Source organism: Oryzias latipes, chromosome 13 (assembly GCF_002234675.1).
Source record: "Oryzias latipes chromosome 13, ASM223467v1".
In the NCBI taxonomy this organism is placed as follows: Eukaryota; Metazoa; Chordata; class Actinopteri; order Beloniformes; family Adrianichthyidae; genus Oryzias; species Oryzias latipes.
The window spans coordinates 9114820-9131683 of NC_019871.2; the positions used below are offsets into that span (position 1 = coordinate 9114820).

The following is a 16864-nucleotide window of genomic DNA, read 5'->3' on the forward strand; positions in this document are numbered from 1 at the left end:
CCAGCAGTCAGCAGGCATTGAGAAATGCATATGACTGTGAGTGGGTGGAGGTCAGAATGTGAAGAAAGGAAGGCCATGGTTACTCAACTATGCCAGAAACAAAATGCTTTAGGGTTGAGTTTATGTTTTAACAAAAGAGTTATTAAGAAAGCCAGCATATTATTTCATTAGTCCAGATGTAGCAGACTTGTGCTGTAACAGCAGATGCTGCACAGCATTTAGCTGATGGTTTCATTCAAATTGACTTTCTGGTTTATTACGATGTGAGGCAACCTGGAGTTTAGTGACTTGCCCAAGGACAAACTGGTCATCAACGTAGACATTGAGCCTATGACCAACCAATTGGGCAATGGCTGTTCCCTCTAGCCACTTACAGCTACCACACAGTTGTGTTTATTTGTGTATGTTTTCAAATATAATTTGCTTTCATCTCATTATTTCTACTAACTCACTGGAATACAGTGACATATCTAATCCCAAAACGTGTCAAACGATCTTAGATAGATCTTTGTCTTTTTCATGGATTTACTTTGACTACTTTTTGACATAGGAAAAGACACAATAGAAAACTATCTGCCGGTACCACTGATAAAGTCTACAATCAGGCGCAGGTATATTGAGGAAACATTGGAGACATCATTTTGCTATGGAGCTGATATTTTGAGAAAGTAATTATTTATGGTTTTGTCGTACCATGTTATAAATTTGGAAAAAAAGTTGCGTTCTCTTAGTGAGAAATCAGAAAGTGAGCCAGATTTTACAACAATGGCCATTATTTCTTTGTTTTTGCTACTCCAATATAGATAATAGAGGTGGAAAATAAAGACTTTTGAAGACTGCTTTTAAATTTGATGATAGCCGGATAGTGTTGTTTTTTGTTAAAACAGTGATTAGGGAAAAATATGTCCTTAGATGGTTGTGAGCTTCAAGCAGACATCTCTCTTTGTTGGCTTCTGTTTGGCCTCATTCTGTCACCTATTTCTGTTCTCTGCCATGCAAATAAATTAGAGCACAGACAAGAAGAATTGCAATTTTTCCCCCCTTCATTTTAGTATAGAAATGCACTTTTTGAAAAATATGTTTTGTTTTTGTTTAGCAGGAAACCCATTTGCTGCACACCAGACCCCATTTTCTGTATTACCGTCAATGATAAAATAATGTGTTCAGTAATATTTTATGTAATTTTAATGCATAAAAAGCACCATAAATAAAGTGAAACTGTGTTAAACAAAGATGTATAGTACTGTGAATATCAGAACCGCATTTTTTATGCTGATGACATCTGAGATTTATAGGCGTCTGTGGAGCTTTTCTGTATTCATAGCTTTCAGGCCTGTTTGGCTTAATGTCCCAGAGCTTCAGCAGTATTTGTGGCACAGTGCGAAACCTGACTTCTTAAGTGCTTAGACTATAGGCTTGTAATAGCTCTGTTGGGACAAAAAAGTGCTTCTTCAGCTCCCTTTAATGGAGCAAATTGAACAGGTTTCCCAGTCTTGCTTTGTAATGAGGGCCTCCCACTTTTTTTTCTCCTCTCACTGCCCACTCGCTACCACCTTTAGTGTCATTCCAGTCTATTGTTCAAATACAGTTCGGGTCAAAGCTGCCAAACAGTAATTGTATCACAGTGATCGTCTATTGGTTTTTATTTTGTTACAGAGAGCTGCTCTTTATTGGGTGCAGGCCAGCCTCAGGTTGTAAAAGCAGGAGTCCTCCTCCCTTACCTTGGGACAGGAGCACTGCCTGTGTGCCTGTGATCAATATGCCAATGTCGTTAACTGGATTTGTTGCTGTGGCACTTGCTTATGAGCCAGCAATTAGAATGTGAAATGGCAAGGCCAGGGTGTGAGGTTTCAGTCGAATGAGCCATGGCCCTGAGGGAGGGAAATGTCGGGAGCACAAACTTGGTTTTATGAAGGCCATGATACAAACTGAGTGTCCTGAATCTGTAGGAAACTGCAGATGTATCATTTTTTCATGTATTTTTTAAGGTGTCTTACACTGATGTTGGGCTTTTTGAGATATACCTTTGTAAGATTCATTGGTGAAGTCTTTTTCCGCAGCTTTTTGTTCGAGAGTCGTATTTTAGTGAGTGTTCAAATGATTGTCATACAACAATTATCTGCCTATGTGATCCAGCTTTAACTATGTCACACCATCATTCAGCTCAGATCGGTGAGGCTTTTTTAGTGGTTGGGGTAGCCGAAGGCACTTAGATCTAGACATTTCTACTCCCCCAAAGGGGATCACGTGTTTCTCAATCAAGCCTAGGAATGGGGAGCCTCCTGTGCATCATTTGATATCCACTCTGACCCAAGGCTTTAAATCAGGCTCCATTTTGGGGTTCAATTAAGTTTGAACCTCCGATGTGTTCAGCCTTCACTGATTCTGTCGAAAGCACTCAGCAAATAGGGGTGGGGCAGTCTGCATGAGTGGAATACCCCTCTGGAATTGATGGGTTTTGTTCGCTTTATTTACACAGTCCACAAATATTGATTTGTAGCTCCAATTCAAATGATTGATCTGCACACTGGATGGGCATTATCATAGAAAGTCTGACTCAATTTATTTGCAAGGATCTTTTTTGTTTATTTTTTGTTTTGGGGGTTACCAAATTTGCCCATTGGTGCATTATAACATTTTTAAAGTCAACAAAATTGCAGATCTTTTATTTTTCCTGATTAAAAATATATGTCCACTTTTCAGCTGTCTGGCACAATAGTAACTGAGGAATCCAATTTTCAATTCAGTATCTTTCATAATTTTCTGTTAATTCTTTCCCTTTTTACAACATCAAAGCAGATGAGAAAGTATACTCTACAAAAGGCATTTTCACTGAGTGTCTTGTGTAAGTGTCCTGATGTGTAACCTGTTATTTCCTCATAACTGCTCAAAAAGAAAAAAAGGTTTCTCAAAAAAATAAAGTCTGCATTTTTAAAGTCTGCTTATTTGTGGAAACAAATCTTCCATTTTTTTTTTTCCTTTTTAAAGATTGACTGCAGTGCTAATAAATACTAAACTCTAATGTACTTTAGCAAACTGTGTTTTCTATTTGTCAAATAGAAAAAGATTTCGTATTAATCTCCAAGTTTTGGAACACATTAAACTCTTGTAACTTGGAGAACAAATCCCCCTCAAGGCCAATGGTCAACAATTTTCTACTAAACTCTTGTAAAAATGATTTTATTTTCTACTTTACCCAAAGTTTATCTTTTCTCCAACTGTAGAAAATCTTCCACTGGATGGAGTTTTGGAAAATTGTTACTCACAGATTTGCAGACGCCAATGCAAAACATTACGTCTCCCCACGATACTGCCCGATTAGCAGAAGCAATTAAACACATCATTTCAATCAAATTAATCATAGAGATAATAATGAGTGGACCATATTTGCAACGTAAATTCCACAAATTACCCATCAGTAATTGGGTGTTTGATGGTACAGTAGATACAAGCCCTGAAAAAGTGTGTCTTGACTGAAGAAGCTCTGCCATTGAATGCACCAATGTTATACAGAAAAAATGTTTTGTGGAGACCCCGAATTAACCCATTTGTTTTATCATGTTGAGTGTTTATTACACCAGCTGTGTCTCTTTTAGTCTTCTGCAGTGCAATGAATGACAGAGCCAGATAAGACTGGCACATTGTAAACCAGTCTTACAAGTTTTTATTGTGTGGTCAATAGTGCGCAGCAAAGGGATTTACAATCAGAGGGGAATTCCAGAGATCTGCTAGGGGGGAGGTCTAGAAGTTGTGCGTTTTGTGGAGGAGGACTGGACTGAAGAGAGGAAGGAGAATGTCCTTGCTGATAAGCAGGCTGGATAGATACTCCAACAGCTTTCCCTTCCTCTTGCTTCCTCTTGTCTGACTCTTCATAGTTTAAACATTCACCCCTCACTCATTAGCGGCTGCTGCCCATCGCTCACCAGACCAAACTGTTTACCCTGTCCCGTCATGACAGTGACGACCACTCGCTTATCAAGTCCTGCCTTAGGAGTGGAATGACAGCCGTGATATGTTTCCAGAGGCAGATTAAGCAACAGTGTTCAGGAAGAAAAAAAATAGGCCAGCTAATTAGCTGCGGCTCTCAGGACCCTGCGAGTGGGCTGTTTTTCACCTTGACAGTAAAAATTCCATAAATGACAGGAATGTAGTTGAAGAACCATAGTGGGAACATTTAATAAGAGCAGAAGGAGAAGCTGTCATAAAATGGAGAAAAGGGTGGATGGACATGGATCATTTCAAAAGGTTTGCAGCAAATTTTTTGCACCTGAACTTCCTTTATGCTACAGATTCCAGTTTGACATGTCAATTTGGTAAAACAAAAAAAGGCAGTTTTACATCCCCATTACAGGTTTAAGAAATTGTTGGAAGATATCTTTGACTTAGGGTTATATCTGAAATGTGTTTTAAGACAACAGTCTTATAAAGCAATTAAAATGGGTTATCTGACTAATTTTTGTTGTTTTTGCAGAAACCATTTTTCCAGTTTCTGTTTTAATTTTCATTATCAGAGTGAGACCAGAGATCCTGTTTTCGTTTTTACAGCTACACACCAGTTGCTTCATGACTCTTGTCTTCAGTCAGCTGTGAAATTGTGCAGACAAGAAGAAAATGTTTAGGAGTGGTCCAAGTTTTTGACAAATGTGTTGCTCAACAAAGTCCGCAATCATAACTGCATTGTTTTGTTTTTAAGTGAAGCAGATGCATAAAATTTCCTTGAAGGCTAAAGAGACAGTGCCATCTTTACAAGGTTATGTGGTGTGTGGTTGGCCGTACTGTTGACATGAAATAAGCCCACACCCTTCCCATTATCTATCTGTTTACATGCTCTCCACTATAGCTTACAGCCCCTTACAATCATAAACTAACATTAGCGATGCAACGAAAATGGTGTGCAATGTTGGAGCTATCCGGTCGAACAGTTCTCAACCAGATGCCAGCTCGGACGAGGAAAATGAAGACTTACATGGATCTATTTGTCTACAAGTGGATGCATCAGAGTGGAGCAGGGCAGGGAACTTGTCGACTACCGTAGTAGCTTCTATATCACAACTACAACCTTTTTCAAATTGCATTTTTATGTCTCCTCCTAATTCACAATAATTTAAATAAAGAAATACTTAGAACTGCAATGTTGAGCCTACATTTCTTTACATATGTCTTTCATAATTAGAAAAATGCCACAAGAACATGTTAAAAACAACACAAATCTGATTTTATGTGAGTGGGTTTTCTAGCCATAGGGTAATATGTGGTCTTTTTCATAATGACTTTAAGATATATTCATAAAAATATATATATTATTGGCTTCGGATTCATCAAAAGCCTTAAAAAAAATTTATTTGATTCGGTTAATTAATACCTGATTTTGTTCCTTGCTTGCAGCTTGTTTGTTCATAAATATTTAATACAAAACATTTAAAAGTTTACACTGAGTTTTTAGGGGATTTCTTTATTATTTTCAGGTCATAAAATTTTTTTCCCCAAGCAATTTTTTAGAACACACTTAGGTCCACATGTTGAAACTGGATTTTAAACCGGCTTTTAGTTTATTGAACAGGATTCCTGAAGATAAAGGGAGTGGAGCCAGGAGAAACAAAGGAGCCCAACTGAATCTGAAAAGATGCGGCTGCTTTAAAGGAGTCTGCAGTTTAGCAACATTTGATATGGCTGCTGTATCTCCCTTCCTGTGCCTCTGAGTGGATGCAGAGGAAGAGCAGGCGGTGCATTACATACATGCTTTGTGTCCTGCTGATGGGAGCCCCTCTCCACACTGAGCTCAGGTGTCTTACTTATCATTGGTGCTCTCTTCATCCGTTTGGACTCTTCCTCCTCTCAGTGGGAGTATCACAGTGTACAGGTTTTCCACATGGTTCATGCCGGCCTCTATTCAAGGTTGTGTTATTTTAGAGTAGGATCAGGCTAAAAGTTATCCCAGCAGTTGATCCTAGCACAATGCTAAACAAATTTTGCTCTGAATCTTTGCTCATATCTCGCTAAGTCTAAGTTTCTATCTCAATGCCAAGACCGACATTTTGCATTGTTGAGCGACACATCCATGGAGAGAGGTCTGTTCCTTTTTTCTGCATAATGGAAAACTGGTGCATCAAAGAGCAGAAGGGTAGGAAGAAACAGAGATATCTCATAGATGTGTGGACTCTTTGTCATGCTGGAATGAATCGGTTAAAACTACGCAGAGCAGAGAGCGATATTTCAGCAGATGTTAATGCACATGCAGTGATGTGTTTAAGAATTATGCCTATGCTGTGTGGCTCTCTGCCATGTGTTTGTCACTGTATTGTACAGAAATATGCCAGTGTGTGCCTGTGTGGGTGTTATTGGCGAAGCCGGAGCAGAGCCCAGCTTAATATCTGTGTTTGACACAGAGGCCCATTAATAAGGGCCTGATCCGAGCCCAGTGACAGGACTGCTGACAGAGGAGGATCATGGGGAAGAATCATGCCCTGCTGAGGGGGTCTGGGCTGAAGGTAGATACCCGTTCTTCCTTCCCCAGGTGTCATTATGGATGCTGGGGAGAGAGCAGAGGAGGGAGGGTTGGCTACTGACATCTACATTAATCACCCCTCTACACATCATACCCCCCCTCCAGCTCCTAATCATTCCCCACGCAGAGACCCAAACTCAGTAAGGGGATACTCAGCCATGAAAGATATCCAGCTAAGAGCTCCCCAAATACCCTTCTGAGCCGATTGTGAGTAATGTCGCTATCTGAACCCATGACCTGCCGCACAATTAAAAACACTTTTTTCTTTCTACCACAGACACGTGAGACAGGTTTATCTGCTAAAACTACATGTTTTGTCAGTGTTGGCCTAAGATTCACAATTTTTTTTGGTTTTTGTTCAAATTGCTCCTTGGATACATGCAATTATTCTGCTGCACACACCACAACCTCAGTGTGATTTCTGCAACTACACTGCTTTGCTGCTGTGATACACAATCCAGGTAGCTACGTACACATCAGGCATGTGATGTGTTCAAAAACGTGCTGAATGCGCTTTTAGCATACAGTGTTCACGCTAGACTGTTGCTACCTGATCCTAGCGCATGTACTCACAGGAAGAGGTTTGGTGTACAAAACTCGCTCCTGGCCTTTTTCTTTTACAGATCTATTCCGATATATGAAAGACTTGGTGTCATATAATTCTAGCTGGGCACAAACCGCAATTATTAATTTCTCTTTCATGATCAATTGTCAAATAATTGGTGCCTCAATGTTTTGTAAAGGATGCTACCCATATGTTACTACTAAATCCGATTATCTGATTGGTTATAGTTTAACTTTAACTTTCAATGTTTTGTACCTAGAGCCTGAAAACAGGTTAAAAAACTTGTGTAGTGACATGTGCACGCGAGAATTCTGAATGCAGAAGCCCAAAACGTTCGTATATATGCCTTTACTTTTCATTGAATGCACATTTCAAAGCCTAGTGTGAATGTAGCATCACAGATAGCAAAGTTTTTACTTTGGGATCTTTCTATTGAAATGTTTTTGCTATTGAAAAAAAAAGAGCTCCACTTACAAAACCTTTCCTGTATTTGCGTCCTTGTTCTTGTTTTGCAAAAAAAAATTTCTTTTTAATTTTGTCATTAAAAAATATATAAGAATCCCAAGTTGTGGAACCTTATAATGTTAAGTTATGAAACCTTAATTTGTTTTATATACCAGTATCTGCCTAACAGTGAACTTGATCGCCAAAGTTCAAGTCACTTTGGTCATTTTGAATGAATACTGGTCATCCAAACAACGTTCCCAATGCACGATTCCAGCTGGGATCCAGCAGTGAGCAGGTGTTTGAACAATAATAGGAGATCATTTAATTGATTATTAGCCTTGATACAATCAAAAACACATAAATGCACAAAACATGACAGTAATTGTGACATTATTAGTTTAGATTAAAACAAATGATGTCTTTCAGCATCTGCTTGTCTCTTGTTTCTGTCTCCAAATGAAGAAATATTTGCAAGAATGCTTTTTATAAATGCTTTCCAGGATATTGCTTCTGGTCTCTGCTTTTCCAGATCAAACTCATTTGTTTATGTTTACACCTTTACTGCATTCAATTTTTAAAACACCTCAACTTATCAATCCTATAAAAGCTTTCAGGATGTTTCCCCAGCAAGTTCGTAGCGTTTCTCTAATAATATACTAAACACACATTTTGTTGGTCCTTACTTATCAGCCCATTGCCAAGCCTCTTCATCTCATTTTAATGTAACGTGCAATGTCCTGAGTAAACACTGCCTCCAGTTTAATTAAAATAAATCCACTGTGAACTGATATTTCGAAATGTGCAGAATATCGCTGGCTCTGCAACAGATAAAGTGATTGAGCGTTGGGAATAAAAGGCCTGGCTTGAGGGAGAATTACACTCTACTTCCTTTCCCATCAATGAATCCACCATTGTTTATGTTTGAAGTGGGCTTTTCTTCTTAGTAAATGGCCTCTTTCCAATTCGCTTTTGTTTTCTCTATCATTTGCTTTGAGCCCTCACCAAAGCTGATGATACAATAAATTTTGGTTTGGCTCTTAAAGTGTGTTGATGGCTGCACGGGCTGCAGGAGAATCCAGAATACTGTGCAGATACAGAGAAGACAGCATTTGCATGCAGCTCACAAACATGTAAAATATGAAGACAAATCACTGCGTCTGACCAGCTGACAAAGCAGCCTGTGATGACAGCCAGCAAACAAACTTACAACATGCGGCTGTTCCGTGGAGGCCATTTACTGGGCAAGCATCAGCATGCAGCACAGTAAACAAACAGGGAAAAAGCTAGGAGGAGTCAAAGCTACAATTAAAAGCATTTGAAGTGTCTCCCTTTGCCAAAGTCTTCTAGCCATGCTGGCCTTTGCATCGTTCAAAGGCATCTTCTGAGGGACAAACTTAGACTTTGTTGTCAGGCTGTTTTTGATGCAACACAGTGAAGAGCGCTTAAGTTCCCTTCTGCCAGCTTTGTGTCTATTTTGGGAAAAAGAAAAAGGATCAAGATTTGTTAGATCTTTCTTTTTTTTGCAAGAACGCACTCATCCTTGTATCTTTTTCTTTGTATAAAATAATTCAATAGGTTATTTGGATAAACCATAGTGAAAAAAAAACATGCTTTTGTTATGCGTTTATGTCAATAGGTGCATTACTTTTGCGCTGCTATTCATGCACAGTGTAAGTCTTATTTTAATCCAACCCAGATTTTAACCTGTTCTTCTCTATGGGTCCCACCCATGGGACAAAAATAAACTTAATTACTTTTGGAACCCTAATCTGCAAGTTTTTCAAAATTCAGCAAATGGGAAGAAACTCGGCTGATGGGTTGTAAGAAGAATTGCTATCATGCAAAAGACCAGAAAAACTCTAAGTTCTTATTCCAAATAGTAAACATGCAGAGAGAACAATGCATACAGTATTTGCCTCAATTCTTTTTTATACCTTCAAAATATGAACTTAAACATGGTCTCATTTGAAAGACAATTCTCCACAGGTTTTGAACATACCTCTACAAATTCAATGAGAATAAACCTCTGGGAATTCTGGGCAAAATAGTAGCATAAAGAAAATATTGCAGGAGGGGGGAGACGTTATTGACTAAACACAACCTAATAACACACTTCTATAAGTCCAAACATGTCAACAAAGATTCACAAACAAATAAACTAAACATATTTCACTGGCACTTCAAGGTTTCCATGCATGTAAATCTTAATACTGTAAGATTACAGCTGGGCCGGTTATGAGCTAACATAGTAGCTGGAAAATGTGACTGTCAAACCTTTCTACTTTACCTTTGATATTTTCTGGTGGAAATATACACTCACTGGCCACTTTGTTAAGGTACACCTGTTCAATTGTTCATTAATGCAATTAATGCATTTATTTTCAGCCAATCACATGGCAGCAACTCGAGGCATTTAGGCAAGTAGACATGGTCAAGACGATCTGCTGAAGTTCAAACCAAGCATCAGAATGGGGAAGAAAAGTGATTGAAGTGACTTTGAATGTGGCATGGTTGTTGGTGCCAGATAAGCTGGTCTGAGTATTTCAGAAACTGCTGATCTACTGGGTTTTTCACCCAGAGAATGGTCAGAAAAAGAGCAAACATCCAGTAAGCAGCAGTTTTGGGAGCGAAAATGCCTTGTTGATCAGAAGTCAGAGGAGAGTGCCCAGACTGGTTCCAGCTGATAGAAACGCAACAGTAACTCAACTAACCATTGGTTACAACCGAGGTCTGCAGAAGAGCATTTATGAACTCACAACACATCCAACCTTGAGGCAGTTGGACTACAGCTGAAGAAGACCACAACAGGTGCCACTCCTGTCTGCTAAGAACAGGAAACTGAGGCTACAGTTCACACAGACTCACCAAAGTTGGACAATAAAAGATTGGAAAAACATTGGTGGTGGTGGTGTTATGGTGTGGGTATATTTTCTAGGCACACTTTGGACCCCTTAGTACCAACTGAGCATGGTTACAACACCACAGCCTACCTGAATATTGTTGCTCACCATGTCCATCCCTTTCTGACCACACTGTACCCTTCTCTTCTAATGGCCACGTCCAGCAGGATAACACATCATAGAACTGGAAGCATCCCAGACTGATTTCTTGAACATGACAGTAAGTTCAAATGGCCTCCACAGTCAACAGATCTCAACCCAATAAAGCACCTTTGGGATGTGGTGTGGAACGGGAGATTGGCATCATGGATGTACAGCTGACAAATTTGCAGCAACTGCGTGATGCTGTCATGTCAACATACACCAGACTCTCTTAGGAACGTTTCCAGTACCACCAAGGATTAAGGCAGTTCTGAAGGCAAAAGAGGTCCAACCCGATACTAGCAAGGTGTACCTAATAAAGTGGCTGGTAAGTGTATATTGTAGGTTCAAAAACACAGTGGAAATTTCTACATGTTCTACAAATTTCTACATTCTACATTTCTACACTTACCTCTTTAATGATCTATGCTATCAAACTGCAGCTAGCATGCTTTCTGCTGATTTCAGCAGTTATTAACAGGAGAAACTAAGCTTTTGATTCTTACTGTAATGCAGCCCAACAAACTGTTTGCTCCACTAATACTGTTCATCCGATCTCCCCTGACCTCTAATAGGTTATTAAACTTCCTATTTTTCATAACTGACCCATAGATTTACTGAGAACACAGCTAACACCTTGGAAGGGCAAACAAAGTGACCAAAGTAGCAGTATTTTGATGGATTTAATAGAATCCATTAGTAGAAAATTTGTTATATTTAATATATACATATATATTATGTGTGTATATATATGTGTGTGTGTAACCCACCAACGCCAACAGAGTCTGGGTAGGCTCCAGCAAACCCTTGACCCCAAATGGGAATACCGGGCTTAAAAGATGGATGGATGGAACGTAATTTGGTCATGAGCCACATAAATAATTTTTGATACCAACATTTTAATAGAAACACGAAATAACTTTTTTTTTAATTACCTATGTTAAATGGATATTTAAGATGGGGTAAGATGTATTCTTTTTTATGTCTAATCTTTCTTCACTAATATTATTCATTGGGGCCTTAAGGTTGTGATACATGTTCAGGTACATTTAATTTAGTGTTTTTAGGCTCGCCAGAACCTAGACATTGATACTTTGTTTTCAGTAGTATTTAAGTCACATTTGCTTCACAGAATTGTTTTTAGTCCTGGATTTGTATCTGCTAGTCTCTATTTCTCTTTATTCCAACCTGAACAGTTGTCATTTGTTGCATCTGACACCAGTAGGGGGAGCTCACAGCTCAGCCTTTGTCAAGCTGGAGCCCATGGGCTGGACAGGACTGCTGGCAGCTCACACCACACCAACCACCCTGTCATCTCAGAACATAAACATTTACATCTGTGATTTTACATTATCACTCGTATTGTCCACATAATGTTTTATGATTGAAAACTTTATTTTAGTTGAATTCCGGCCTCCAGGTGCCGTATCCAGTAGATTTCACACTGAAGATTTATGTCTTAATTGTTAATAGGGAGAATGTCTGTCCTGTTTTCTACAGGAGGTTGGTCATTGATTTCTGATGTGATACAGATCATATTTGTTCATCTTCTCTATCTCAGCTCCACAATCCGGATTATTTTTCGTCATTTGTGGAGGCAGCATATTCTGGGATTATAGCTCCATTACACGCGTAACTTTCTAATTATTTCCTTATCTTGATCTGCCTTCTCTGGCTCTGCATCTTCTTGTTTTCGTTTTCATAGCTTGAAGGTGTTAATGTTACACCTAGCAGAGTTTCACAGTAAATAAAGTTAATCTGTGGATTTTTTTAGATAACTGCCTGTAATCTTAATGAGTTTAGTGCTCATATTGTGTGGTGAACAATGGCCTCATGCGCTCACCATTCAGCCTGTGCGCAGCCTAAATGATATGTAAACATGCAAATGGCTTTTTATGGGTTTGCTCTGCGCTGCGTCCCCGTCTGGGATAGAAGTCTTTATTATCACAGCCTTGGGGAGATTTGGACTGAGATCCAATCTCCCCCTGTGAGTTCAGATCGCTTCACACTGCCACCCCCCCCCCCCTCCCGTTTTTGTCCTGGGGATCGGACCCGTGTTTCGAAGCAGCAGGTCTAGTGGTTTCCGCGCAGTGTGCCGGGCTGTGCCGTTGCGCAGAGACCGTGCGCTCCTAGTGGCCGAGCTGCTTTTAACCCAGAAACAAATGTCATGTAGCAGATTATTTTTTTTAACGCTATGCGTTTTCCAGGAGCCGGTTCTCGTCTTAGAGAAGCAACTTTTGGTGTCTCTGTTGGAAGTTTAAGGCGGACTCTCACTTTAGCTGTCGTCTGAACTATGGAGAAATCACAGAAGATCTAAAGGTGCCAGAGGCGCTTCTTTTAGGAAAGACAGGACCTGCGGAGAAGTGCAGAGCTCGTGCGCTGCCTTTTACGCGCGTGGACTTGAGTATCTCTCTTCTCAGACTCAGTGGGCTTTTGCTCGTTCAGTGGGTCATATCAGGAAAAAAACAGCACAGATTGCGGATGAGCTGGCGGCGCGAAGAGGGATAATACTCCAAAGCGCGAGAGTTTGGATTTAAGCTTCGGATGTTCACACCCCGAGCAGCTTCGGGTTGAACTGCTGTTAAATGGATCCTGTCTGTTTTTGGACATTTAAACTGGCTTTTGTCAGCAAGTAGGGCAGTCCAGCACTTGCCCATCACTCCCGGAGACGCGGAGTGGACCTGACCGTCATTTGGACACATCTCCCACGCAGAGAATTGGAGATTTTCTGCGCCCGCCGTGGATGTTTTAATATGCTAGTATGGGTCCACTAGCATTCATCCTTGTTAGTGGATTCCTATATTCACAAGTTGATGGTAAGTTGCCAGACACGTGTTTTTGCGGTAAACTTCACTTTTAATTGAATGGAAATTAATAATTTTGCACAGATTGGATACTTTTCTGTACTTTTTCATACCGGAGTATAGTGGCATAAATTAATAAGTTACCAGAAATAGTTTTCGTCAAAAAATGTACTAATGAAGTCAAGATTTACACATTTTGATCACAGATGAGTTATTTGTATGATTTGTTCAGTTAACAAATTCAGAGACATAACCAAACCAGCTAAGATCAACAGCTCCTTCATGCAGAGATACAATGCTGATTTCTGCGGTTTTTAAAAATCATGATTTTCTCCACTTAGAACTATTAACCATCATGCATATTTTGACAAAAAAGATAACTTTATTAAACAATATTTTTTTTTCAAATATTATAAGGATATTGTTATTGTATGGGGCTCTTATGCCAAACAAGTTTATTATAAATGTCATAATTAGTGCAAAAACAAACAAACAAAAAGTTAATGACGAAAGTAAATTTACTCATTACCCTATTAAATGTGTTTTTGGTACAAGTTTTCACTTCAAAAATTAGAGCTTGAAACACAGTCTGATTTTACTTAAATCAGTGTCATATTACTGCATTCTGGTCATTTCTATTTCCTGATTTGCATTTAAAATTTGGGTCAAACTGACCAATGACATGGACCCTAATTCTCTGCTGCACCCAAAAGTCTGAGCCCGTCTTCCCCCAAATGCCTCGTCAGCATGGTAATAGTGTGAAGTGTCGGTTCTGTGAGCCTACAGCAGGTCTAGTTACAAGGTGGAATTTCAAAATCAGTTCCTTTACAGCGCTGACTCACAAGCAGCACTCATTAAATGGGACAGATAAGGGGACAGAAAGCATAACAGGGATGGGCCTAACCTCTCTGACTTGTGGAATGAAAATCCAGCCTGACGTGCTTTGCTCTCCAAAACTGCTGGTTTGCTGTCATTTTAGAGCTACTTCCATAGTGTTGTTACACTCCAAGCTTGCAGACAATAAGAGCCTTGTTGTCATTGCATGAGAAAAGGCCAGTGTTGACAAATCGCATGCTGGGACATTAAATCATCATTTGAGGGCGATGATTCAAGTGTGTGTTTGCTTTGTGTAGTTTGTTTTGCTTAGGTGTATGTAAGGAAGGGATTGTGTTATCTTTGGATGAAAAGGCCTGTAAAGTCCCATATTTTCTTTTCTTTCACCTGTCAGCTCTTGCTTTTGTTCTTCTTCACAGCTGCAAGTTTAGTTCAGTGTTGAAGCCTCCTGCAATCAGCAAATCAAGTCTCTTTTTTTGCTGGGATTTTGCTTCCTTTATCTGCTACTTTTCTTCACGTCTCTCTCTGTTCAGCCAAAGCCACAGTTGCTAAGCAGTGGCGGATGGCATTGCAAGCTGGCCACAAGGAAAGATTGCAGATCTCCCCGAGGGCAGTTGATCTTCCCAGTCATTAGCCTGTCACCCTCCTTCCCCCTTTCCTTTGCTCTTCACCTACATCCCAGCAAAGCTCACCCATCACTCAGCTTTTTAAGAGGTAATCTGAAGGTCCTCGGAGAGGGAGGAGCTTCTTCTAACAGTCTGCTCTGGCACACAAAAAAGGCCTGAAGTTGTATTCACTGGGCAGCACAGGCAACAAAAGCCAAGCTTTGTGAATGGCGTCAGTCACTGTTTAGTGCTCTGTGATTAATACAAGCAGCAGGAATGAGAGGAAAGAAGAGGTTATATTATACTGACAGAGACAGAAACTGGGCTTAGATAGAGATGTTTTATGAAGTGACCTGAAAACAGGGTGGCTTGTAAGCAAAGGGTGGTTTGGAGTGGAAAACATTTCCAAGAATACCACACCTGGAAGCTGCCCAGTTATCCCAAACTCCTCAGTTCTGAGTTTAACAGTGGATTAAAGCGTGCTCTGCATAGTGAACATGCACTCCTGACCTTCTGCTATTCATAGGTCTCCTACATGTTGGTGGGTGATGTAGGGGCTGGTGACATCACATCCATCCTGGGTGCTGAAACATGGCCCAACTTCAAGCTGTCGATGGGACAGAAGAGACGTGAAAGGGCACATAGTGAGCGGTCCTTCATCCGCCTGCTGGGCATGTGGTTTCACTAATGCTGAGTCAAAAGAAACTCAAACCTGGACTGTGTGTGTGTGTGTGTGTGTGTGTGTGGGTGTGTGTGTGTGTGGGTGTGTGTGTGTGTGTGTGTGTGTGTGTGTGTGTGTGTGTGTGTGTGTGTGTGTAAAACCAGTGGTAGGGAGAAAGGGAACAAGTTCCATAAAGTAAAAAAAAAGAGAGGGAATAGTATTTAAACAGTCTTTTAAAGAAAGATGGCATCAGTGATGTTTATTACCATCCGACGCGGAAGCAGGGCAGCTTGTTTGATGAGTATGATTAAATGAAAAGGGGTTTAAAGCACTGGCCTATAATGGAAAGTAAGCTTGGATTAAAATAGTCTAAGTGAGCGATGAGGCGAGCTGAGGTCATTGTGTAAGAAGAGTCGTCGTGATGTCTCAACCCAAATGTGATTGTTCTGCTTGAGCTGGCACCGTTTAGGGAATGTTATTGTAATTGTGCTTCATTTTCTGGAATAGGGTTCCTATAATGGTGAAGCTTCATCTGAGATGTATGAGACGCTCCTCTTCACTGCCTCGCATGGTCTCATCACTGTCAGAGAAGTCATTTTCCTCTGCAGCACTCAGCACTGCTGCTTATAATGTGATTAACATCAAAAACAATGTAAGACTTGGAGGCGGCTATCATAACAGGAAGTGAATGAGCAGGAAAAAGAGGAGTAGGGGGGTTTGGAAGTATGTAAATGATGAGTGAAACTTGATCAGCGATGTGGCCTGTCAGCTCCTGTATGTCATAAGTGTAGCCTAACCACTCTGCATCAGAGCAGTCACTCCACTCCTACAGAACAGCCCAAAGTAGAATTTGAGATGTCGTTGCTTTCATTCAGTCAGTGTGATAACTCAGAGAAGCAGCCATTGCAGCTGTATTAACCAATTCTGACCTGACGTGCCCCTTTTTTTCACCACATGTTAATGATTTAGATTAAGCAAATGGTGTACTCTTAAATTCCAACTCCAATCATCTTTTGATCTATTTTAAAGCATTCCCAGTGGTCTTTTAATCATGAATATGCAATTTTTAGCCAAAATCAAAGAACCTGTGTCGTTTTCTAGGACATCGTTTCTGCAAAGCGGCAGTAGTTCATCATCAGAAATTTGCCTCTGAGATTAGTGCAGGGCTGTTGGCACAGAGTAAGCCTGCTCCTACTTCCCGATATCCATTTGTTTACACTCTACCACAAGCTTATACCCACTCGCAACCCCAACCTAACAATATCGGTGCAACAAAAGTGGGAAGCAATATTGGAGCTAGCTAGCCGTACAGCCGTACAAGGAAAACAAAGACGCACATGGATCTATCTGTTTACAACTGGATGCATCAGAATAGAGTGGAGGCTTGCTGTAGTAGTCTACA

General features: G+C 40.2%; 1 protein-coding gene across 2 annotated transcripts in view; it reads left to right on the forward strand.

Moving 5' to 3' along the window:
• The window catches only part of robo2 (roundabout guidance receptor 2), a 282072-nt gene that overhangs the window by 101688 nt on the left and 163520 nt on the right, over positions 1–16864 (forward strand). The window contains exon 1 of one of the 2 annotated variants that reach the window (XM_023961234.1): positions 12641–13374. The exons of the other annotated variant lie outside the window; for it this stretch is intronic. Coding sequence (XP_023817002.1) covers positions 13320–13374 — 55 coding nt within the window. The 5' untranslated portion in view covers positions 12641–13319. Of the gene's footprint in view, positions 1–12640; positions 13375–16864 lie in introns of those variants that run through there. 2 annotated transcript variants of the gene reach the window in all.